This window comes from Equus quagga, chromosome 2, assembly GCF_021613505.1.
Source record: "Equus quagga isolate Etosha38 chromosome 2, UCLA_HA_Equagga_1.0, whole genome shotgun sequence".
In the NCBI taxonomy this organism is placed as follows: domain Eukaryota; kingdom Metazoa; phylum Chordata; class Mammalia; order Perissodactyla; family Equidae; genus Equus; species Equus quagga.
In genome coordinates this window covers 57,401,900-57,428,386 of record NC_060268.1, presented here as the reverse complement: position 1 = coordinate 57,428,386, position 26,487 = coordinate 57,401,900, and the positions used below count along the sequence as shown (strand labels likewise).

The 26,487-nt window shown below is 36.4% G+C and overlaps 1 protein-coding gene across 2 annotated transcripts in view; it reads right to left on the bottom strand.

Annotated features, from left to right (window-relative positions):
• Positions 1-26,487, bottom strand: part of USP3 (ubiquitin specific peptidase 3) — a 91,542-nt gene that overhangs the window by 36,071 nt on the left and 28,984 nt on the right. For both annotated transcript variants that reach the window (XM_046651314.1, XM_046651321.1), the window contains 6 exons: positions 24,977-25,108; positions 10,139-10,222; positions 6,920-7,001; positions 5,360-5,442; positions 3,774-3,887; positions 1,020-1,133 (listed from right to left, as the gene is read on the bottom strand). In XM_046651314.1, coding sequence (XP_046507270.1) covers positions 1,020-1,133; positions 3,774-3,887; positions 5,360-5,442; positions 6,920-7,001; positions 10,139-10,222; positions 24,977-25,108 — 609 coding nt within the window. The remainder of the gene's footprint in view (positions 1-1,019; positions 1,134-3,773; positions 3,888-5,359; positions 5,443-6,919; positions 7,002-10,138; positions 10,223-24,976; positions 25,109-26,487) is intronic.

Here is a 26,487-nt window from a genome sequence, read left to right as displayed (position 1 = left end):
ACTCAACAGTCATTTCTACCTTGCCTACTTAGAGTCAAAAAATTCTAAAACCCTTAAAAAATTAGTCTCTCCTATGAGGAGATTAAAATGGCATGACAGATAAAAGAAGTCTTCTTCAAGACAGAGACCCGGGTAACATTTCAGTAAGGCAACAAATTATAGTTCTTTGAAGTGGCTACCTTTTAAACATTTCTCTACACTACCAGTATATCGAAACTACTATTAAGCAATAGAGCAAGATATATTGCTAAGTTTTATTACAGCAGGCTGATGTTTTCAAAAAGGGAAGGGTGTATATTAGGTGCCAAAATCACGACTGATAAGAACTGTGACTTGCTTCAGCAGGATGCAGTCAGCAGAAGGCGGTGAGGCTGAAGTCAAACACCTGCAGGGCCCCAAATCTGCTACCACCTGAGTCCCTACAGGGATGACTAACGAAGGAGAAGAGGTAGATTCCTCTGACAGAAGGACAGTTTCCCCACTCAAGTGAGGCTAGAGAGAGAGCCCAGGAAACACAGGGACTCTCCGGCCACATTAGGATGTGGCCCAGCTACCTTCTGGACAGTGAATCCCAATGGACGTGACTACAGTCCTCTAAGACTTTCAGAACAGAGACCAGACGAGTGAATATACCACCATGCATTTCTACTGATTACATTTGGATTTTTTTTTAGATGAAATAACAAGACAGTGTATCATGGTAATTATTCTTTTTAAGATTTTGAAAGAATCAAGGAAATTTTGTCCAGTATGTGTTTAGAGCACATAAGTTATTCATAAGGGCTTTGCTTTTATAACAACAAAATATCCCACCCTTTGTTAAAGACATTTATAACATGTATCTATTATTTAAACAAACACATTTAAGTCAGATATATCCAACTTCTCTTTTCCTTAGGAAAAAACAGAACAAAGCCAGTCTTTATTTTAGAATACCACCACTTCACTGTAAATTGTTTCAGAAAAAGTGTAAGTATTAATATTAATGTTTTAAATACTGTTCTTTAAAGAATACTTACCTAAAATTCGGCATAATCTTCCAAACAACATAAAATAAGGACTCTGGGCTAAATGCAGTCTGGCTACCTTGCCATAAAGCACAGAGTGTTTTTCTAAACTCTTCCACCAAAGACCTGGAAAAGAGGAAGGGACAATAGTCTTAGCATTAGTGAGAGGCTACTATTTCAGTGCATAATGTCCAATTGTCTAAAATTCATAAAAACTGAAAACATAAAAATGATTTGGTCTCCTCTGAATTAAGTCTGACAGTTAAGGAAGAGCAACTCAAAAACCCATACAAATAGCAGTAATTACTGACAAAACTAGTTTTTTAACCATACGGTGAACTTTCAGTGTGCCAAAGTACTGCCATACTTGTACACAAAGCAATACATAAGTTACAAACCAAATTACTTAAGAATGTACATTTTCAAAAACTTAAAACAAGTGCCAGAACCTCTGTCTCCATCTCCTGCATCTTCCTTCTTGCCCCTCACTAGGAGCACTTCCCTGACCTCAGTGTGTGATCATCTGCTCTTCTCTGCCTCAGAGGGTTCATCCGGCCACAGAGCTTCAACACTCAACTCTATACCAATGACTCTCAAGCTAAAAGCCAGATTTTCTCATGACCACTTTTATTCAGGTTTCTCCAGTTTCCAACAGGAATTTTCTACTGGATGTCCTCTGTCACTTCAAACTCAGTGTGTACTAAACTGGCTCTGTGTACTCTCCTCCCGTTCCCCAATATCCATTCTCCTCTTCTCTCACAGGAATAGAACGTTTTTGCTCAGCACATGAACTCCTAGAATAAAAACCTTTGAGTGTGTCCAACTTCTGAGAAATTTCCTTAAAGAGGAAGAGTAATCCTTCATATTAATCTCTTCCTTCTTCTGTCTAGCTTGAATGAGGACAAAATGGTGGCTCTCCAGCACCATCTTGGACTATGAGGATGAGAGCCCCACCCTAGGGTTGGTGGAATAGAAAACTACAAGGAGCCTGATGATTGTGTGATACAGTCCTAGATAGAGAATCTTCAACCTTAACATGAAAAAATAGACCATGAGTATTTAAGTCGCCGTTAATTTTGGTTTTTTATGCATGTAGGTAAACTGATACACGTCCTCAACTTCGATGACTATATAATACAACTACCAAACTTATGGATACCTAATTGATAGCTCAGAGAATTTCAATATCTTCTTTCTCAACTCCTGTTATCTCATAGGTTCCTGGGATACAAATCATATTTTTTTTACTTCCTGGTACCTGAACCCTCTTCCTATGTTTGAGGAATTCCCTTGCTTAAGAGACTTGGTGGGAGTCAGAGCCTGCCTTCCACTGTGGAAGCTGAAAAGGCCAGATACTTGCTTTCTCAGCCTCCTTTCTGCAGCCCAGACTCAGGTACCCAGTCTGGGTTCTGCCTATTTGAAGCAGGAGTTAGTGATGCAAATAAAGCTGGGACAGTGCTAAATACTTTCCGGCAGCAAAGAGCATCCATCATCCGGAGTGCAAAGGCAGCAGAAACAGCAGCATTCACCCAGCGCCCAACTCCAGCAGAGCTGGCAATGGGAACTCTGGTGTTGCACTGGGCAGTGGAAGCAGTGATGTCCTTATGGGACAGTTCCGTGGGATGACTGAACCTGTGGTACTGGATGCCTAGACTCTAGACCTGATTTTCCACCTACCCAGTAATGGTTAGCTCACGAATCCAGCGGCAGTAAATTCTTTTTGGGCCAGGATGGCCAGGGGCAATTTCTGCAGTTTGTAACTAAACCCTCAATGACACTAATGCATTAAGTACTACTAATTCTTCCCTTAACTTTAGTGTATGTGTACTTTTTCCGCTTCATTTCACTGCTATGCCCTCCAACCCAATTATTATAAAGTGTGGAGCCTCCTTGAATGCAGGCATTTTCCAGCTCATCCTGCATGTTGCTATAAAAATAAACTCTTAAAACACCACTTCTAGTAATCTCATTCCATCCCTGTTCCAATGCCTGGCTTTAAACTTCCCCCATATTTTGGCTCTATCCATACTGTACACTATTCCAACATGTTCTGTCCTATTCTCCTTCAGCCACGTAGGTAGAACAGTGTCAGATTTTAAGATGGCTTTTCAGAATGGGGATGGAGTATGTGGGAGCAGGGATGGGCAGGCAGGGAAAATATTACATTAAAATATACATAGATTGTAAATCATAGTCCTACTTCAGTGATGTTAAGATATGAAAAAATGCACCCCTTACAATCATGATAATACGACAGATCTTCTGAACCCCAAAGAGAGCATGGCTACACTGAATCTGAATACATACTGGTTCTCTATAATCACGTGTCAGTTTTTTCCCCACTCCATTATCAACTAATAATTGACTGTATTGCCCCATAATTAATTTGATGGCTACAAATTAATTTTATTATCCAAGACATGTTTACATAATACTATCAGACAAATCAACTCACAAAGACTCATGATATCCATGCTGGGCTACACCTACAACTGTATTCCATATAGAGATGTCAACTTTAGAAGGTTCAAACCCACAAAGACTCAATAAGTAGAGTGCTAAATTTATTCTACCTATTAGGTAAATAGAAATAAAATAATTCCAACAGTTATTAAGATTTCCAGCTAGATACTTAAACACAATTTTTAGAATAAGAGTTTTTAAAAATGTATGTGCCTGTTAACTCACACAATGCAATCGAAATCATCAGTAAGAGTCACTGGTTTTGTAGCTCAAAGCCAGAAAGGACACATTCTTAGAACTCACACATTGTTATCCCCTTGGCTCCTGGTGTGGTATGTTCGCCTTCCTGCTGTTTTCCCATTCCTTAACTCCACAGCGGGCAGTTCTTTGAAATAACAGCAAAACTGCTCAATGTTACTATTTTAAAAGGAAGGGAAGAAAATTATTAACAAAAAAGAAAACAAAACAATTTACTAGGACTGTAAAGAAAGTTCTATGTAACCTACATAGGAATTTTGAAAATGTGCTATTTCAAATCTCATTTAAATTGTTCTCAATGCAATTTCTTGCACGGAGGTTCTTCATTAAGCTTCCTCATTTACTCTAAGAAAACAGTATAAACAGCTGACTTTGTAGAAATGAACAAAGAGCTTAAGCAAAATCTGTTCAAAAAATCCTTGCTCCCCCTCCCCATAAGTTACTGCCATTTCTTTCTTTCCAGGGTACTTGTTTCCAGATATTCAATATTTTCCTCAAATAAAAACAAACCAGGAAACCAGCCATCTTGTTTAGATACACTATACAGATAACAAGGAGAATTCAGTAGTGACTAGAGCTTCTTATTTAAATAACACTAGATAAGCTGAGAGACAGTACCTCTAAGGAGAGATCAAATATGGCTTCTGCTCCTTATCAGCAAGGTGGCCTTGGGAAGATAATTTACTCTGGCCTAAACTATCTAAATTTCAAAATAATTTCCTCTACATAACTTAGGTCAGCCTTGTTGGCTATCTTATTTTTACTACCTATCTTACATTTTGAAGATCTTCTAAACATTTGATCTGAGGACCATACTTAAGACTCAACTAATGAATGAACGAAGTTCTCTGAACTAGGTTCCCAGTAGCCCAGGAGTCCGCAAACTATGGCCCACCAGCCAAATATGCCCCTGGCCAGTGAGCTCTTATATTTTTAAAGTGAGTTTTACTTTTTTTTTTTTTTTTAAAGATTTTATTTTTTTCCTTTTTCTCCCCAAAGCCCCCCGGTACATAGTTGTATATTCTTCGTTGTGGGTTCTTCTAGTTGTGGCATGTGGGACGCTGCGTCAGCGTGGTCTGATGAGCAGTGCCATGTCCGCGCCCAGGATTCAAACCAATGAAACACTGGGCCGCCTGCAGCGGAGCGCGCGAACTTAACCACTCAGCCACGGGGCCAGCCCTGAGTTTTACATTTTTAAAGAGTTGTTTTAAAAAGGGAGCAGAGGGGAGGGGGAAGAGAAAAATATATGAGAAAGATTGGATGTGGCATGCAAAGACTAAAATATTTACTATCTGGCCTGTTACTGAAAAAGTTTGTTGACCTCTTCTCTACCCCATTCAAGAAGCAACAGGAAATAAAAAATAATAGCTAACAGTTATTTACTGCTTGGCATCTTCTAAGCACTTCATATAAATTATATGATTTAATCTTCCCAACTAGTCTATGAGGTATAACTATTATCGTTAATTTTACTGAGGAGGAAACTAAGGCACAGGGAATTGAGGTCACCTGCCCCAAGCCATATGACTAGCGAGTTAGGGTCAGAGACAGGATCCGAACCCAGGGCCTTCGCTCTTAACCATTCAGCTAGAAATCAACATCAGATACTTAAGCTCTGACTGTGACATTACCTGAGTGACTGAAGAATAGCATTCATGAAACATGTGTTCCCCAAATTCCGAAGGCCCGTGGCACAAATGGCAGTGGTGCTTCCCTGTAAAACAGGACAAGAAGAGGGCATGAGTAATGCCAAGAGAAGGCCAACTGTTTCCAACATCAAGCAAAGCAAAGGCCTATATTTGAAACTCTAGCATCAAGACAATTTGGAATTGGTCCTTTTCTGTCCAATGAATATTTCAAACTCTCTTTTTAGTCTCTGCATAGGTGTTTTGATATTTTTAGAAGGCTGTTTCTGATCTTGGAACTGTTCTAAGTGGGAGTACCTCATGGAAGCTTATGAAGAAATCAATATTAATAAATACCTTGGAGTACACAATGGAAAAACCAGGAAGATCCTTAAAAGAAATAAAGTTTAACACTTAATTCCTTTTTAAAATTATATTTAAACTACTACAAATTGAAAAATATAAATATATACACCCCAAGTATTTCTGTCTCTAAACTTTTAACTCTAAGCCATGCATAAATGACCATTACATGTTTTCCTAGCAATGGAACGTCAATCTTAAAAAACTACCTGAACTTCCCTTAAAGACTAAGGCTTGGTTTTCTCATTAGCTCTACAAATGCAACATGACATCTGAATATGAATCTACCAATCCAACCCAAAGCATCTCTGCCCATAATTCAGATGGCCAAAGAGCACTTTAGCTCTTTCTTCCACAAAATTGTAAGACTTTAATTAAGTGCATGTCTAAACATAGCTAACATGAGGTAGAGATAATATAGCAGAGAGGTAGATGAAGGGCAAAATTACTGGGTATTTAAAAATATTTAGCCATCTTTATAGGGACCGGCCCTGTGGTGTAGTGGTTAAGTTTGCATGCTCCGCTTTGGCGGCCCAGGATTCGCAGGTTCAGATCCCAGGTGCAGACCTAGCACTGCTTGTCAAGCGATGCTGTGGTGGCATCCCACATAAAACAGAGGAAGACCGCCACAGACGTTAGCTCAGAGCCAATCTTCCTTAAGCAAAAAGAGGAAGATTGGCAACAGATGTTAGCTTAGGGCCAATCTAACTCACACACACACACACAAAATTAGCTACCTTTAAATTTTGCTACTCCATTAATGGCTCATACATCTGGTAACAGATAGTTACCAGAATGAGAAAGCATATTCTTTCACAGTGAAACTATATTAATGAAGTCCTAAGAAAATTTACCAAAACTCCAGAATTTGCACTAGGGACCTTTAACAGAAGAAAGCAAGGATCTTTGGGATCCTATAGAAACGGAATAAGGTACATGAGTGGGTGTTAAGAACAAAGGCTTGCTACGGCAGAGGAGCACGCAGTAGTCCTGGAGGAGGCAGGCGCTGACAGATGGACTCGCCAGAGAACTGAGTCACATCGAGAATCACTAGTACAAGGGGCAAACATTTTGTCAAATATTCCAAATCCAATGCATACATTTATAAAAGTTTATGAAGGACAACGTTCATGTCAGAACTGTAATAAAACAGTGATTAGATCTTAACCGATTCTTCTATTTGAATAAATTTTAATTACTTACATTTACTTTTAATAATTTGCTGTTTAGTGATGAGTTTTCCAAGAGTTTTCTTTTCCTATGCCTGTCAGCTGTGAAAGCTGAGCTATTAAAATACAAACAGAGAGTCAAAAAGACATTAGTACATACATACTACACAGCAGGGTAAAAAATAAACTTGGCTGTCGTAAGCCTCTTGGGAAGGTACGGAGCCCTGCCTGGCTGCGCAGCTTAAGGCCAGGAAATGCCCCGTTAGGCCCAGTGTGGCCCACAAGTATGTGAAGTAACTGAGGCGCTCCACTTCCCTTGGAAATCCCCACTGCTCCTCCAGCAGGGCGGGACTGGAAGCAGCCTCCACCAGGCCCCTCCCAGAAAAGCTGGCCAGGTAGATGTAGTTCGTGAGACAGTCCCTCTATCTGCCTCATCAGTTCTGAAGCTTCAAAAATGGGAAGACCCATTCCTCATAACAAAAGGAAAACCCTGGTCTGACACGACTGTTCTAAGATTAAATATTAATCCTCAAATACTATGCTTTCTTAATTAAATACTATAGTTTCTTTACTTAAATAGTATACTTCTTTCTTAATTTTGATAAAGATAGCGTGTTTTGCTCATTTATTGTAATAGACTATGATACAATCAGTTTGTGGAATAATAAATAAATTACAGGCATATGTAGGCATATATAAATTCATCTGATTCAGCTATGCTGCAAAGGATATTCTAAAACAAATCCTAATTAGCAAACAAATGCTAAATTAAAATTATTGAAAGACTTTCTTGATGAAAGATATTTTGCTTAAATTTTATCAGAAAGTAATTCCAGCCTTCAAAAGGTCCTTTAAAATTATTATGCGTCAGGAGAACTAATCTAAAAGAAGTAAATATTATCATTAATCACCACACTAAGACCTTTAAGTCTGCCAGCCCTTTCCCATCTTCTGAAAGGACCAGACAAATCCAAAGTAAATACATAATTATTTAACTTCCGCATGAACTATATCATCTTTGGAACATCAGATCTAGTGATAGTTGCTTCCAATCTGAAAATATTCTTAGGAAACATGGCTTCAGAACTATGTGCACGTCCCTCTCAGAAGATCTGTGACTACAAAGAAGAGACCAATTCTATGTATTACATTGTCAAGTTATTCCTTCACAGATTCTGTAAGTAAAGAAGCTGAATCCTGAGCACAGTAAATATACTACTTAGTAACAATGCCTAATAGTTACCTTTCAGTTTTAACCTACAGAAATAAAGCATTTAGCTTTTACAAATACAAGTTACTAAATTTTACCCTCAGTGATTCTCAAAATGGTAGAATCCCCTAGATCCACACTGTCTCCTATGGTAGCCATTTACTACATGTGGCTATATAAATTTAAATTAATTAAGCTTAAATAAAGTTTAAAATTCAGTTCCTTGGTCACACTAGCCACTTTTCAAACACTCAGTAGCCGCATGTGACTAGTGGCTATCATATTGAACAGTGCAGATTATAGAAAATTTCCTTCACTTCAGAAAGTTCTATTGCACAGTGCCGCTCCAGAGGATGTGAGAATAGTCTAAAGTTAAGTAAAACACAAATATAATCATAGTTTTTAAACTGCAGCTTCCACTATAGACTAAAGCCTACGTTTGAAAAACATAAAAATGAACTTAGGTAATGTTTTTCAACACAGTTTGAAAAGTACAGCAAGGTAGATTTTTCAGTGGAGCCAAGCAGAAGTATAGACAAGGCAGTCTGTGCCATCTTTTACCCGATGAAGTGCTCAGTGGAAATAAAAGATGTGATAACTGCATAAATGCATGCAGGTTCTTGAATGTCCTCTTTTCCCTTTGACTTAGTTCTGATGAATTTATTTGGGATTGAGATGGTAGTCTTTTCTGAGAGAAAACTATAAATGGCAGAAAAAATATTCTAGTAGCTACCTACTTCTATAACAAAGAATTAAGTTAGTAAGATATTTACGATGACATCACCACACCAAAGAGTGATGTTACATAAATTACGGCAGGAATCTACTTCCCAGTTAACTGTGACAATTTCAGACAAAATTAAATATTTTGGGTCTGTGTATCAATACTGCATCTACCTATGTTTCTAATCCTAGGCGGGGCTCCTGCTGCTCTGTGAAAATTAAAAGGGAGGAAGCACTTTGAAAAAGAGAGGAGTCAAAAGATGACAAGCCAGAAAAGTACTTAAACCCAAAGTGTTTTAATTAGTTTAGATTTTAAAGAAATCAATTGTTCCCTTAACAGCTTTATAATCTATTTAGTCAACAAGATACACATAAAAGACTTTGGTCAACCAAAACTATACAGTTTCACTCAAAGAATTAGGTTATTTCCTCCCAACATACAATTTTAAAATATTCTATTGGCTTTACATTTAAGTTTGCTGAGGGACTCTGACTTCTGGCATGTTCTCACCATAGCTTCTGTACATCAACTGTCAAAATAAATTCGATGGCACCTGATGACGAGAGTGACTTACACCAATTTCACTGGAGTCAGCAGTCATTCCAGGGCCACGCTTCCATGCACTGCAGCTTGAAAGGCACTGCTCTTTGGGTTTCTGTTTATTGCTTGAATTTTGGGTACAGTGAGTTTTATCTAAATAAGCTATTTGGCTATAGTAAGAAAATTCTATCCACATAAGTAGTTTCTTTATGATGCAAAACATTTCACAGCCTCTTGTAATTTCAAGCGATATGTACTGTCTCTAATAAAAAAGGAAAAGAAGAAACTAGGATTTTGTGCTATCATATAGATGCAAAGTGGACAAGAATACAATTAAACCTAATTTCCCTTAAAAATAATGCATAAATTTTAGTGCTTCTAAGACCGCCTCATAATATATTTGACAAAGATTTTCTAATATCAAAGGTAACTCTATAATGATTTTATATTGTTTTGTGCCCTTTCCTTGCTCCCCCCAAAATTTCCCTTACAAATAAATTGAGTAGCTTCTAAGTCGTTGGATAATAACTAAGAAACAGGTTTTTGGGTCCTTGACTGTGGTTTATGATAAATATTAAATGAAATAAATGCTGAGCTATGACAGTTAACCACGGGCTCAGTTTCAGATATCCAAACACAAAGTTTATTTTATTAACATTTCAGTCACATTAAAAACATGATAAAATTATGGAACATATAGACAAAAATGCCACTCAAAAATTCTAAAAGACCCCTCACCCCCATTCTATCCCCTTGCTTTTCGAGGGCCTGCTACTTACTTTTCCAAGTTCTGTAAGTGTTCTCTGACTTTCTGTACCAGTCCCAGCTTGGTGTCATTAACCACAAAATCATCACAGCGATAACTGCAAGGAAAATATTAATCAACGTGTGTCAAGAGTTTGAGGAAACCACAGTAATGAAATCGCTAAAAGGCCTGGCTGCTGCCAAGATGATCACATGGCCCTGCAGGCAGTTACTGTCGGTGGTAAGTTTAAAGAGGACTTGGAATCCACAGTGGAATGTTTTTTAAGGGCCTTTTTAAAAGCCACGTAGGCAATGAACACTAGCCTCTTTTCACATTTTCATTCAAAAGCTCTTCAATTCCCCCTTTGAAATTGAAAGAAGCTGCTATATGTGTGACATTCTTCTTAGTGGTGCATAATACATGGAAAATGAAATAAAAAGCACCAATTCTATTCATGTAGCATTAAGCCTAAAGCTTTAAGGTGATACTTCCCAACTCAAATTAAGGGAGAGTCTAGGGGGAGGGGAGATTTAAGTGAACGGCAAGCAGAAGGTAATTAACCTGTAGGAATATTTGAATTTTAAAACTAGACATTTTAAACTTAATTTAATGAAAATAAATTGAATTGAGGCAGTTGAGAAGAATGAATCTTTTCATTCTGAGGAGCTATAAAAAGTCTAAAACAGCAGCTACTTTTAGGAAACTGGTACCTGCTTTGAAGAAAGATGTTCAAGGGGTTCTTTAAAACTGTGTGTGTGTGTATGTTAGCAAGTCAATAAGCAAATAATGTAAGGAATCACATGTAATCAACTTTAACTTGTACATTAACATTCAATTTTTTTCCTGGGAAAGGCCAATTTTAACAAAAACAACTTACAAGCTAGTACCAATATATTCTTTTGAATAGCAGCTTTGTATAAAACCACTTTTTATAACTACCAAAGAATAATGACAATAACACTGCCATTCTGAGCAAATAAAACTTTGAATGCACAGCAATTAGTAAAAATCAGATCCCTAGCAGAATCCAAAAAACATTTCTTACATATCAGAAATCAGTCTATAAAAAAATGAGAGAGAAATGGGGGAAAGTAATTAAAAAAAAGACACAAAAGCATGGCCTGTGTCTTTTATTCACAGGAGTCAAAATTTTAAGTGAACGTTTTCAAAAACCTTAACTAAAATATCATATACGTAATTATTTAACACCCCTCCCCCCATAAAGTGACTACCTCCTGTCAATCAAGAGTCTCTAAGTATTCTCCAAGTGTCCCAGGTCACTCTCTAACATTTCCACAAATAGAAAAGCTACTTTTTACATCCTTGACCATTTCTCTATGATCAAAGTATCAGCAATGGCAGGAGAATAATTCTTTATGGGTTTTATGACAAATACACGAAGGAATTAAATAGTGAAAAGGTTTAATTCCTTGCCTCCTCTCAGTATAAAGGTTAAGAGGTAGAGTCTACTCTGCCTGTAAATTTGGGCTTAAGGCACTTGGTGCCTCCATGAACCGCAGACATTCACTGAAGAATGAAATTGCATTGTTACTCTAATTCCTCCCTATATTTTCATTCTCTGTTTGCATAAATTTATGCATGTTATTTCCCATAAAACAATACTCAGTGTTCAAAACAAAAACAACTCCAAATGCTAGTGTTCATCTGGGAAAGTAGGAGCAAATTCAGATTACCTTTAATATATGTACAGGCTGCCATAATCTCTAATTGAAAAGTGAACCCCTTAACCTCCACAAAAAAGCGTTTGCTTTGTTTAAAGAAACAAATTCTTTCAAATTAAATAACTGATTTTTTTTCTTATTAAAGTAATTCTTTTTGATGTGACATGGATTCAGCCTGGAATATAAATTTACTTTATATTTGTAAAGGTTAACATTTTCATATATTGAAATGTAGATTTATTTATGGCCTTGCTCCATTCTGAACTAATCTGACTTAACTGGGTCTAGTTGTTTCATCTCCCTGAACTTTCATCATTAAAGTGAGTAAGTTGCTCTGGACTCAAGAGCTGTGTTAATGTGGCTAATGCAACTGAGCAACTGAATTTTAAATTTTTTTAATTTTAATTGACACAAAATTTCACTTAACAACCGAAGCAGTATAAAATATTTTTCCATTAAACATAACTTTATGGTTTTGGTAAAACTGTATTTCACTTTTATTATTACATCCATAAGATGTATTACAGTGCATATGATGGGTGCAGGTGTCCTTTCTAGTGTTACACATAAGCATGTCACAATCTAGTTTGTGTCAACAGAATGATTCAGTTCAAGTTATTTTTCTGTGCAACAATGTAGCACTGTAACGTGTTTGAGTATTTTATGCAGACAGCATGAGTTACAGGGATACCTATGTAAACAGTAATTGGCAGTTAAATTGAAACATTTATTTTAATTACAATGTAATTAAATTATTTTTCTAGCTCAAAAATTAAGAATGAAAAAATTTTAACTTTCAAATGAAGGCATACTAATGAGACAGAATTGAGTGGAGAAGATCTGTCACAAATTTTACAAAGAATAGCAATTACCATTTGCTGCAGCAGAGCAAAATGAATAAACTGTAAAAAAAAGTTTTTAGATACTAGACTAGACAATGTTAAGAGTCATTTTCAGCAAATGCATATTAATAACTTACCTCTCAACAGTCAAAAAGAATCAATTAAATTAGTCACAATCAATGAAATCGGAATTAAATGTCTAACAAAAAAATTTCTAATGATTATTAAAAGATTGAGCTCTTAATTTCGGCCAGCTATAAAATGGCTTGAATTGTTGCTCAAGAAAGAAAACTATTTTTAGATGGAGAGATGAAAACTTTAATTATTATTTCAGGTAAGGGAATTATGTTTAAAAATTTGAGGAAAAGATTAAAAAGGATATGTTACAAAAAGCGAAAGATCTTCAATTAACCACCAAACAAATGTCAGTGAATAAAAGACTTTTCTAAGAATATTAAAGATCAATCAACTCAACATTTGAAAAATTGCAAGTACTTTTATTTTTTAGCTTTAGATGAGTTCTACCAGATAAGAGATACTGGCCAATTAATACAAAGTTGGTTACATTTTTGTCTCAAATGACTTCCAAATTTCCAAGGAAATGTCTTTCACCTTAAAAATAGTCGATCTCATGTTGTAGGTATTTTTTAATCCTTTACATCTGTCACTTTCAGTTAGATATGAAAAAATTAGTTTATATCAAAACAGACAACGGGCCAGCCAGGTGACATCAAAAATCTGGATTTACTGGAATTCTTATGTTTGTTCCTCTATGTGATAACATATTGAAAATGTCTGTGCTCTGAAGTAGTCTGTATTATGGTTGCAGTTATTAAAATTGTTCAGTATATATGTGCAAATGCTATAAATCATCACCAGTTTATGAAACTGTTATAAGAAATAGAAGATACTGAATTTAATGACCGCATGTTCTTTGCCAACGTTCATTGCTTGAGTCACGGAAGAGTTTTACAAAGATTTACTGTAAACTCTAATTCAAGATTTTCTTGAAACAAAAGCAACATTTGCCAATATTCAACAGTCAAAGAGAAAACATCACAGTGTGATTTACATTTTTTCACCTTATCACAAGGCACATTTGAGAGAGCTAAATGTAAAGATCCAAGGAGAGAAAAAGCTTATCCGTGGCCTGGCTAGACAGGTATGAGAATTTATGATAAAATTTAAACCTTTCATAATACAAATGAATAATGATTTTACACATATTTAATGAATAAATATCAGGAGATTTTAATTGTAATAGCATTACGTAAATTGGCTGCAAAATCTATGAGAAAAATTGGAGAACACTGTGTTGGTATAGATAATTTAGAGTCAATTTTCAGTTTAGTATGTAGTGCCCCTTTGAACTGGATGTTGATAATACAGAGGTGTTACAAGAGTTAGTGGATTTACTCAACTTACAGGTAGTTTTGAAACTGATATGCTTTTGCTTCAGGGTCAAATCAACTGTTCTAAAAAGATGTCAGTTTTGTCAATACAGATGCAAATATTAAAGAAAATGGGGTGTTTTTTTACTTCAATCATTTATTGGAAAACTTTTAATAGTGTTTGGAATCTACTTTCTTTCTTTGTGTTTTTTGGTGAGGAAGATTGGCCCTGAGCTAACATCTGTTGCCAATCGCCGTTTTTTTCACTTGAGAAAAACTGTCGCTGAGCTAACATCTGTGCCAATCTTCCTCCAGTTCATATGTGGGATACTGACACAGCATGGCTTCATGAGCAGTGTGTAAGTCCATGCCTGGAATCCAAACCTGTGAATCCAGGCCACCAAACCAGAGCACTCAAACTTAACCACTACACCACCAGGCCAGCCCTGCAGAATCTACTTTTTTAAGTGCAATTTTTTTTTAATCTAAATAGAGATCAAGCATTTCTGATGAAAATTTAGCAACTGAATGGAGATGCACTCTAAGTGTAAAATACACGCTGGATTTAGAAGGTTTCATATGAAAAAAAGAATGAAACGATAATTTTATTAATTTGATTACATGTTGGCATAATATTTGGATAATTAGGTTAAATAAAATACACAATTAAAATTAATTCACCTTTTTGTTTTTGCTTTTTTAATGTGGCTACCAGAAAACTTTAAATTACCTACGTGACTTGTATTATTTCTGTTGGATAGCACTGCTGGTCTAAAGAGTATCTAAGACCCTACCTCTTCTAACATTCTATAATACTACCCAATATTATAAAGAGGTAATAAATACAACTTTATTGAACTATAAGAAATCAATTTTATTTTGGCTGGATTTGTTTTCACTGGCTTTAAAAAGTCTTTTTTGTTTTCACAACTGTTCCTATTTCTTGAGCCAATATTAGGTTCTCTTACAGTCGTTCAGAAGGATACTTATTTCTAAGATTATTACTGTTGTACTGTCTGAATTTACCACACTATATGAGTGTTATTTGATGATGATGATGAAAGGAAAGCACCTCCTTCCACAGGTCCAAACTTCCTTGAGTCCCTGGCATGTGGTAGAGGATCAATAAATGTCAGTTTCCTTCGTCTTTGTAACCAACAGCTGCCTTAAGAGCTGCCTTACAGCACACACTTCGCTAACTGCCCCCATTCCCGTTTTGTTTTGTTTCGTTTTTAAAGATTGGCACCTGAGCTAACATCTGTTGCCAATCTTTTTTTTTCTTCTTCTTCTCCCCAAGCCCCCGGTACATAGTTGTATATTCTAGTTGCAGATCCTTCTAGTTGTGCTGTGTAGGACGGCGCCTCAGCATGGCTTGATGAGCGGTGCCATGTTCGCGCTCAGGATGCGAACTGGTGAAACCCTGGGCCGCTGAAGTGGAGCGTGCAAACTTAACCACTCAGCCAAAGGGCTGGCCCCTCCCCATACCCCTGTTTTTATCTCTTCTTCCTTCCTGGTACAGAGGTCAAAAGAAAGTAAGTAGCAAAAGTAAGAAACAAATGAGAATTTAAATGTCATCTGGTTGCCTTAGTCTTTAGCTGAGACACTGCTCAAACTGGAAACTATCCCACTAATACCGGTATTAAGAAGTCCCAAGACAAACAGAAGACTTTAAAGTAAACAAGTTCTAAAAACCTCTTCTTGGTTTACAATTGTGTTGAAGCTATTCGGTCAGAATTATGCTTACCTCTAACAACTGAAAAAAATTTAGCCTCTCTTCTTAGTTTTCCCTTCAAGAAGATTACACCAGAATAAGAAGGACAAAAAAGTAGTCCATAACTTGTAGGTTGTGTTTCAAAAGCTTGTAGATTGGTCTTCTGAAACTTCGAATGCATGTGCCATTTTGAAATAAATGTTATAAAATACGGTTAAATGTCATTAGGTGAAAATACATCGAATTCTCAAAATGTAGTTGACATAATATTATAAAAAGTTCTACTCCTCCTTTTCTTGCTTCTATCCTGCTGGCACTGAGAAACAGAGAGGAGAAAGCTGGGCAGGGTCCAGATAACCTGATTAGTGCTTCACTAGGCGAGGAGGTCCAGAGTCTAGCACCTCTTCAGACACACAGGATCTCATGTGTCTAACAAAAGTCAGGAACTACCTGTACTATAGGACCAATTTTTAGGCTATTAAATTTATACTAAAGTTCTTATTTAGTGATTTTAGGTGATTTTTCAAGTAAAGATGACCTCTACTTCTAATAGACTACAACATGTCAGATAAAGAAAAAGTTCACTTCTGTATTTAATAAAAAGAACTGTTCAAGAAAATTTAAGTAAATTGAACACTAAAGATGAAAAAATAACACTTATAAATCATATTAGGCACCATATAGGAGATGTTAAAGAAATAGGATATAAAAAGGCAAAGTGGGAGGGAGATTGGTATCTTTCTTTACTTCTAACATCTTGAGACAAACTACACTATCACCATGGCTATGTAAAAGATTAGTCTTTGGGCTGGCCCAGTGGCTGCGTGATTAAGTTCACGCACTCCACTTCGGCGGCCCGGGGTTCACCAGTTCGGATCCCGGGTGTGGACTTACCTACCACTTATGAAGCCATGCTGTGGCAGGCGTCCCACAAATAAAGTAGAGGAAGATGGGCACAGACGTTAGCTTAGGGCCAATCTAACTCACCAAAAAAAAAAATTCTAACTTTAGAAACACTTATTTTCTTCCTATTTTTACCTTGCATTACATGCCCCCTCTAATTCTAAAAGTCAAAACGCTAGTCTACTAAGAAATCTTCAGAAAAAAATAAAAATTTTAAAAAAGAAGAAATCTTCAAATTATTTTCATCAGGCTCTTAATCAAATTAAAAAGTAGACCACATAACTGAGCATCCACCACCCCCAAAATATTTCTACCTTTGTGTTAATAAATTATATACGCAAGTAAATCTAAATTAATATGTGTAGTATAAAAAAGAAAATCTTTAGAAGAATAAGCTAGAGATGAAATAAACTATTTTAAGATGTCTTGCTATTCATGATACCTTCATACTATTATTTAATGAATATTTCAAAGTACAATATACACAAAGGACGAGGTTTGACATTAATGATAATAGATATAAACTCATACTTCATGTAGTCTTTTAAACTTTTTGTTCAACTTATCAGCTCTGATTAGTCTGTGCTTTTGTTAGATAGCCAATATTAGACAGCCAATATTTTTATCTTGTAATGTGTTTGATGAGCTGAGAGTAAGACAGTCAGCTTGCCGTTTTCTTGTTCACCAATATTTGCGTTATTATTATTTTTGCAGGGTTTTTTTTTTTGTAAAAATCTTTTAAAATGTGTGTCCATTTGATGAGGGTTGATTTCATAAAACTAAATCCATATAACTCGGCAGACAAAAAGCAACATACTTCAAAATGCTAAAAGTGAACAGGAGTGAGGACACCCCATGTGAAGCTCTGATTCAGAACACTCTGTGTGGTTGCTGTCCCATGACCATCTCATCTATAGACCACTGGAAGCAGGTCTATTAAATATTTGCCAAAGCTTTTTTTCAAATAAAAAGTTTTAATAAAAGTTCTGATATTTTCTTCCCATACCCTCAAGTACATTATTTTGGAGACCACTGCACTAAAAACTAGGTCCCCAGCACATAACGGGTTCTCAACGCATACTTATTCATTGAAATAAAAGCAACATATCTGCTATTCTGATTTTTTTTTTTTTTTACATTATTCACATTATGTTTGAGGACCACCATGTAAATTAGACTCTGTCTCAAGTAAAAGTTTTGAATGTAAAAATTTGGGAGGAAAAGAGACTGCTTATAGAGCCAGCCCTGATGGCTTAGTGGTTAAAGTTCAGCATGCTCCACTTTGCAGCCCAGGTTCAGTTTCCAGGTGCAGAACCACACCCCTTGCCTGTCAGGAGCCATGCTGTAGCAGCCACTCACACAGAAGAACCAGAAGGACTTAACTAGGATATACAACTACATACTGGGGTTTTGGGGAGAAAAAAATAGAGAGCAAGATTGGCAACAGATGTTAACTCAGGGGGAATCTTTCCCAGAAAAAAAAAAAAAAACTCATCTCCTGTGAAAAAATAATAATAATTTTTTAAAAAAAGAGATTGCTTATAATACCAAGTTTTCTTCATAAAAAATTTAAATTTTTGCTTTGCATCTTTCTTTAATACATTTATTCCTAAATATAGTTTATGGCTTTTGTTATTATGTTGAATGTTTGTTTTTGTGTTTGGTCATTTCCATTTTTTTTTTTAAAGATTTTATTTTTCCTTTTTTTCCCCAAAGCCCCCTAGTACATAGTTGTGTATTTTTAATTGTGGGTCCTTCTAGTTGTGGCATGTGGAACACTGCCTCAGCATGGCTTGATGAGCACTGACCATGTCTGCACCCAGGATTTGAACCAGCAAAACCCTGGGCTGCAGAAGTGGAGCTCACGAACTTACCACTCGGCCACAGGGCCTGCCCCCTGGTCATTTCCATTTTTTTTTTAACTGATGACTGTTAATGAAGAGAAAGCTATTAGTTTTGTTATATTTATCACATATCACCATTTCAAAATTCCTTTTTTTTTTCTTTTGCTTTTCTCCCCAAATTCCCCCAGTACATAGTTGTATATTTCAGTTGTGGGTCCTTCCAGTTGTGGCATATGGGACACCGTCCCAACATGGCCCGATGAGCGACACCATGTCCACACCCAGGATCCGAACTGACGAAACCCTGGGCCACCTAAGCAGAGCGCGCAAACTTAACCACTCGGCCACGGGGCCGGCCCCTCAAAATTTCTTATTAATTCTAGTTGTTGTTTTCTACGAAAGCCCCCCTGAATTATATGGAGATTCGATTACAAAATTTGAAAAGAGAAATAATTTTTTCTGGGGCCGTCCCCATGCCTGAGTGGTTAGGTTCTCATGTTCCGCTTCGGTGGCCCAGGGTTTTGCCGGTTCGGATCCTGGACGCAGACATGGCACCGCTCATCAAGCCATGCTGAGGTGGCATCCCACATGCCACAACTAGAAGGACCCACAACTAAAAATATGCAACTATGTACTGGGGGGCTTTGGGGAGAAAAAGGAAAAAATGAAAAAACTTTAAAAAAAAAAGAATTTTTTCTTCTTTTCCAATATTTATACTAATTATCTTATTTATTTACTGTCTTATTTCAATAGCTAAAACTGCCAAAACAATGTTTAATAATAGTGACAATCATGTAAATGATGATAGAAGGTATTTCTGTCATTTCTGATTTTAATGGCTTTAGTATTTTGTCAATTACTTGTTTGCTTTCTTTGGGGGAAAACATGATATTTTAATAGTTCTCTTTTATTTCACTGTTGTTAGTGGTTTTTTCAAAATCAGAAACAGCTATTTATAAATGTACTTTTGCTTCTACTGGTACAATAAACTGAGGTTTCCTTTAATAATGAATATGTTGGCAGACTTCAGGTGAAATTAACTCAGTAATTATATAATTTTCTTTTTGATACATCTTACTGAGGTAGATTTGCTTTAAGTTATAACTATTTGCAACTATTTTAATTAGTGATACTGACATTTTCTTTTTGGAGTTTCTATCAGATTTTTGTCCAAAGGTTTTGAAAGTTTCATAACATTAATATACTCATGGTAAATTTTAATAGTTTGAGGCTGCACTATCCAATATAACAGGTACCAGCCACATGTAGTGGTTTAAACTTATATTAGTTAAAATAAAGCATTCAATTCCTCAGTCCCACTAGCTACTTTTAATTGCTCAACTGCTACCATATTTTATGGCACAGATATCACACCCAAAGCAGAGAAAAATCTCTCTCTCTCTCAGCTTTAAAATTCTAAGTTTTTTTCCCCATTCCTATTGTTAGCGCTATCCAAGTTACCCAAATCACAAGGTTCCACGTCATATTCTTGAAGAACTAAGAAAATATGCCCAGATCAAACCATTTTTCACCCACCTGAATCAAGAAGCAATCATCATACAAATGAATCTAATTTTTAATACAACAGTAAAGAAACAACTCCTTTAATCTACTAGCTACAGAATGATTTTTATGCAGTAAGTCATTTATAATACTAATATCAAAAAAACCCCAAATAAAAACTTTTATGCAAAAAGTACCCTTCAAGAAGGGAACAATGGCAGATCAGTCAATAAGTTTTAAATTCCTTTTTATTCCCTTGCATAATATTTTGATATCTAGAGGCAAATCTGATCTCTGGTTTTATTATAAAAGATAGATACAGGGGAACAAAACCAACAAGTGATATTCTAGTGATTTCGTCTATTCCAAACCAAGAAAAGTTAAAATCCAAAAGAACTCTGTCAGAAAGTAAGCTTATTTCTAAATTCTCTTTTCTTAAAATTTGATGTGTTCCCATCAAATAAACCAATTTTGGAAAATTAGAATAATACCTGCAGAGGAAACCTACATCCTTTGTTAAAAGCAGACAAGGACCAGTTTATTAAGGAAGAGCATGTTTTCAGACCACACATAATAAAAAGTTTCTCTTTTTAAATAAACAAAACTCTCCCTATTCTCTAATCTTTACAACACTGAAAATTTGTGTCCAAATAGTATATAATGATAGCCAACAAAAGATTTTCTCCTCTTTAATTTTTTTTTAAAGATTTTATTTTTTTCCTTTTTCTCCCCAAAGCCCCCCGGTACATAGTTGTATATTCTTCGTTGTGGGTCCTTCTAGTTGTGGCATGTGGGATGCTGCCTCAGCGTGGTGATGCTGCCTCAGCGTGGTTTGATGAGCAGTGCCATGTCCGCGCCCAGGATTCGAACCAACGAAACACTGGGCAGCCTGCAGCGGAGTGCGCAAACTTAACCACTTGGCCACGGGGCCAGCCCCAACCCCTTTTTAATTTTTAATCACAACTGCCTTTGAAACGATTCAGTATCAATTTAAGTTAACAGATAAGAACTTTATTTTTATTCGTTTTAATATTAAAACTGCTATTTGTTACAGGTGTTTAAAATCTGAAATACAAGTCTTTTTTCTAGACAAATCAATTGATTCACATGTCATAATATTACTTTGTTTGAAGGGGTGCTTTAAAACATTGCTCTACCAGGAAGGAAAAATTCTAGTAATTTAGTTTTAATATTCCTTTCATACTTTCATATTCTTAGAAATTCAGCTATTGCTGATAAGCATCAAAGTTGACAAAACTATGTCAGATGTCAAGTTATTTTTTCAGCATTTTAAAATTATTAATTCCAAATGTCTATCTACATAAGAAATCAAATGACAGTTTCTAATTTTAATCTTTGTTTCTGTCCCACATTTCTTTTCGATCAATTTTAATCTTTTTTTTTCCAATATAATAATGTACACCACATATGATTCCATTTGTATTGATTGCGGGGTGGGAAGTTGGTGTGGGAGGAAAGGAAATATTACTTAAACAATAAACTGAACACTAGTCCTCGTTTGAAAATCTTGGGAAGATTTTCATTTTTATTGAAATTTTCACTTACCTCTAGCTCAGTTAATGTGACTTATCTCCTAAAGGAGTGGATTTGTGCCAAATCAAAATTATTCCTTTTGGTGTTGCTTTCCCTCTTTTGAAAGAGTGACCCATTTTATGCTGTTCTGTTTGTTTATTATGTGCTTCTTGGAGACGCCTTGTTTATATCAGAAGGGAAGTGAGCTGCTCTGCAAGGGTGTCCCTCTTGGAAGGTAAATGAAATAGCTCACATATGCCATGATTTAGGTCTTCCTCAGGAAAAACATTCTGTGGCTCTTCAGTCCTCCAAGATGATCAGAGGACACAATGTTATAGATTTGGTGTAACCTTCCCCATTTTCAGAAGATAGTTAGCAAAATTCAATCTCTCAAACATATAGTGCCTACTCTGCACCAGATGCTGAGTACCAAGAAAGACCCGAGGATCTGACACATGGTTCCTGCAGTCCCCAAGGACATTTACAAATAACTAACGTGCAGCAGGAAATTACTAGTTTCCCAAGAACTGTGAGTTTAGGCGAGATTACATCCAGCTACAATTTGAGCTGGGTGGCAGGAGTGGGAACAGTTCAGTGAGACCTTCATAAAGGATATGCAAAGCTAGGACAGGGCAGGGACTCTTGGAAAGGGGAAAATAAGGATAGAAAAACCGTAAGCCCCAGAGCATGCTTTAACTTCAGAGCACAGAGCACATGGAAAAGGAACTTTGTTTTTTATTTTAAAGATTGGCACCTGAGCTAACATCTGTTGCCAATCTTTTTTTTCCCTCCTTCTTCTCCCCAAAGCCCCCAGTACAAGCTGTATACTGTAGCTGTAGGTCCTCTGGTTTTGCTATGCGGGACGCCGCCTCAGCACGGCCTGGTGAGCGGTGCCATGTCCGCGCCCAGGATCCCAAGGGGTGAAATCCCAGGCCGCCGAAGCGGAGCACGGGAACTTAACTACTCGGCCACGGGGCCAGCCCCAAAAAGGAGCTTTAACATTAGCTAAAGTCAAAATATTTTGACGACAAGCATAATAATTAATAAGCAAATAGATTAAACAGAACACACAAACATTCTACTTCTGAAGCAAACCATTTGGTCTAACCACAAGAAATTTATGTACAAAGAAAATTTACAAACTAAAGTGAAACTACTAAAGTGCACTGGAAACTACACACACACGAACACATACACCCATACAGAAAGAAGAAATCGTTTTCTGTTTGTCTCCTAATCATAGCAAGGTGTGGGGAAAATGTTAATTTAAACCACAGCTTCATCAGTTTACAACGTAGTAAACTGATGAAGCTGTGGTTTAAATTAACATTCAGATTCCTTTTAGGCCCTCAGTGTAATGCTGCAGGGTGACTGCCTGGCATTTTGTTCTAAAACCCACAAATGAGACGGTAATGTGACCAGCTGCAGCTCCCTTCCTGCATTTCAGAAGCTCTGGCTGTCCACACATTTGCAGTTCTGTATAACTTCACACAAAGACTGGCAACTGGCCAAGAAGTCTCTGCCATGGTGTATATTCCCCAAGGTTGAATATCTGCCATTTAATTCAAATTCAGCCATGAAACGGCATGTACTTCAGCACACTATACCAATAAAAAACGAATTAAATTCCAATTCTAGTTAATAAAGGTATTCCTCCAAAATGCAATATATAAAGACATTAAAGTATATAATCTACATTTTTAAAGAGCTCTATGAATATTATTCCACTCCATTCTTAAAATTTCCTCAAAGAGTTACCATTTCCTCATAATATTATCAATAACGAGAAAACCCACTGCACATAGAGAGTTAATTGTATTTTCAAACTTCCCCATCAAGCATTTCACGCACATTGCTAACTGAAAATCAAGGAGAATAAATGTTTTCAGCATCTAGTATGTATAGGTTGACATGACCTACAACAATGATTGTGAGATAGAGACCTCACGAATGATCTTAACTTCTGGCAACAAGAAATACTTACAACCTTACAGAAACACATGGTTCTGTCAATTAGATAGCTATGCCATTCTAGTATATAAGTTTCCTGAAGGAAAAGGGGAAAAACTAATGAGAATACTTTAACAGCTTGGTTAACGGTTAACTTTCATAGGCAGGCGTGTTTTACAAGAGCAAATAACAATACTTTGAGCACTAGCCATCGTGTGAAAATCTTGGGAGGATTTTCATTTTTATTGAAATCATCATCTACCTCTAGCTTCTCTCTCTTCCAGGTCTGGACATCTTCCACACAAAGAATCAACGAAATAGTAGTGACCTGAATGACTAAACTTTAAGATGTTGTATTCAACAGCCACAATTTAATAATGTTAAACCTGTAGAAATTTAAAAGAGTTGGGAAGCCACTGATCTTTTTTTCTTCTTTTTGATGGACACTTTTCTATAATACAATTATCAACTAAGGACAATGAAGAAAGGATTAGGATACAACTTCAGTAGAAAGTGTGAATCAGAAGTGACATTTGGACTTTAAATCCCCACCCTGCCTTCACGTGACATTCAAGGGCTGAATGGAAAAAAATATCTCCAAAGGGATCCTTTAAATGGCTTGGTTTTTTCCTTTTTTTCCTTCAGTGTCATAAACTTTTTGAATTGAGAGTAAACTGATTAAAAACAAGTAAAGAATATTCATCATAATTTACTAGTCAAGGAAAGAAATTTGCTTCACACAGAAGTTAAAACTACAAAATACACGAACTTTTTGAGCATACTAAAGAGGTACGGATTGTTAAACATCATTTGTAGCCTAAATAACCTAGTTCTAAGTAGTCACAAAAATAGATACTTACTTTATTGTCATGTATATGAAACAGACATGTATATATTGTTTTACAGAAGGAGAACAGGGCCTCCAATCTCCTTTTAAAGGATGTGATACTTTAAAAAAATAGCCTGAAAGGCTACACATGAAATTTTTGACATTTATCTACATAGGAGTAGAAGAGAAAAGTGGAACTGTGCTGGAAGAGGGGAGACCATCAAAATAATTTTTTAAACAAAGAAGTTAAATTTTTAAGATTATATAACAAAATGTTAACTGGACACAATAGGAACATGGTTTTGTTTTGTTCCTTTAACATAGGTTTTTATGATATTATTCTTCTATTAAAAACAACACAAGACAAAAAGGAATTATAAGGAACAGCAACAAAGAAATAGACATTTCATTTCCCTGAAGCTTACTGGGATGGACAAGGCACAGGGGGAAGGAAAGAAGAGGAGGCCTAGCACTGAAAGGAACAACGCCAAGCAAAATCTGAATGAATAAGGACAGGCACTCTGATGGCTCCAGTCCCCTGTGAATGCTAACAGGACTAAAAGGAGGTAAAGGCAGTAGCAACCGGCTTAGAGACTGGGGAGGAGGAGAAAGAGGGAGGAAAATGAGAAAACACTTGCACACACATAGTAAGGACTATCATTTCCAGAAAACATTAATACTTACCAGTATGTACTGTAGCTACTGCAATCCATACACACTGTGTGCTGAGCTTTATCTTGCTTTTCTGATTTCTTATGGTTGGTTAAGGGTGTTTGTGCATCTTCATAATGTTTTTTTGCATGGCCATTCACATACCTTATAAAAAGCAAATGAAAATTTATTTTAAACTAAATATTGCTTTAGAAGTTAAAGTAGTAGGAGAGGATGATAAAATTAGATGGTAATCAAGTCAGAATGAGAAAGAATGCTTCCTTATAAGAGCATTCAATCCCGTAAGAGCACTTAATCACTTAGTGATTTTTAAGTTGAGTACTTAAAATATGCTCCTTTTTTGCGATCAAATATACGATAGTCAACTTTTAATTACACACAAGAGTAGGGCCAGGCAAGGAAAGGCATTATCTATACAAATCAGTTTCAATACCATTGATATTATCACTTATCAGCTCCTTTGCTGATGCTTTTGCTATATAGCTTTTTCCTTTTTTTAAGTTTTTCTCAGACTGCTAACTGCCAACTCAGGCTACTATCGAAGACAAGCTTTGTAAACTAAATTACTCAACCACCTCCCACAGGGCCATGGACTCTGCTTGGGTTGCTGCTTAATATAAAACATGAGAGTATGGAATACTCTGGATAATATGGAAACAGGATAATCTTCCATCTCTTTCTCATCAATATGGCTTCAGATCTTTTATTTCAATGCCTGAATAATCAGTTCCACTCATATGGAAATACATTTGTTTAGAAAAAATCCAAACAAAACACAAATCATCTTAAGCTTATATAAACTGTTATTTTTCTGCATGGACAAAGATAATCAAAGGTTGACTATACTCATAAAAATTTTGTAACCCTTTCCAACTGAGATTTAATAAATGACTGCACTGCAGAAAGCAAAATGAAATTGAAATTGGTTCATATGCAGATGGCGTGCACCTAAATTCATCTACACCTTCACCTAAATACTGTACAATGTTCTAACTGACCACCTATGAAGACCCTAATAAAACGAAAAAATTCCCACTTCCTAGAAAGCAGCCAATTTGTAGAAGGCAAGGCCTAATTGAAAACTCAGAACAGTCACGACAAATGCTGGTTAAATCGTACCAAAATAAACACGCTCAGAGAGTTAAGGTGACATTTTGGTCATGAGGTGCCTTAACGGTACAGGAGCAACACTTACCTTGGGGAAAAGAAGACAGTGGTGTGAGTAGGGAGGAGCAACTTCAAGCCCAGCCTCAATACCCCAGGAAAGGATTAGAGGCACTACTAACCCCAGTGCAGAATATAATCGTGTTCTTTTCCCATTTTTCCATTGAAGTAAATATAACCAACACGTGTGTGTACACGGGTCCTCTGTCCATAAAAGTGATTTTTACAATAAAATAATGATTAAGAGTATAAACTCAAAAACTAGGCTGCCTGTGTTCAAAAGTAGGCTTTCTCACATGCTGGCCACGTGGGCTTGGGGGAGTTGCTTAACCTCTCTGTGCTTCTGTACCCTCATCTGT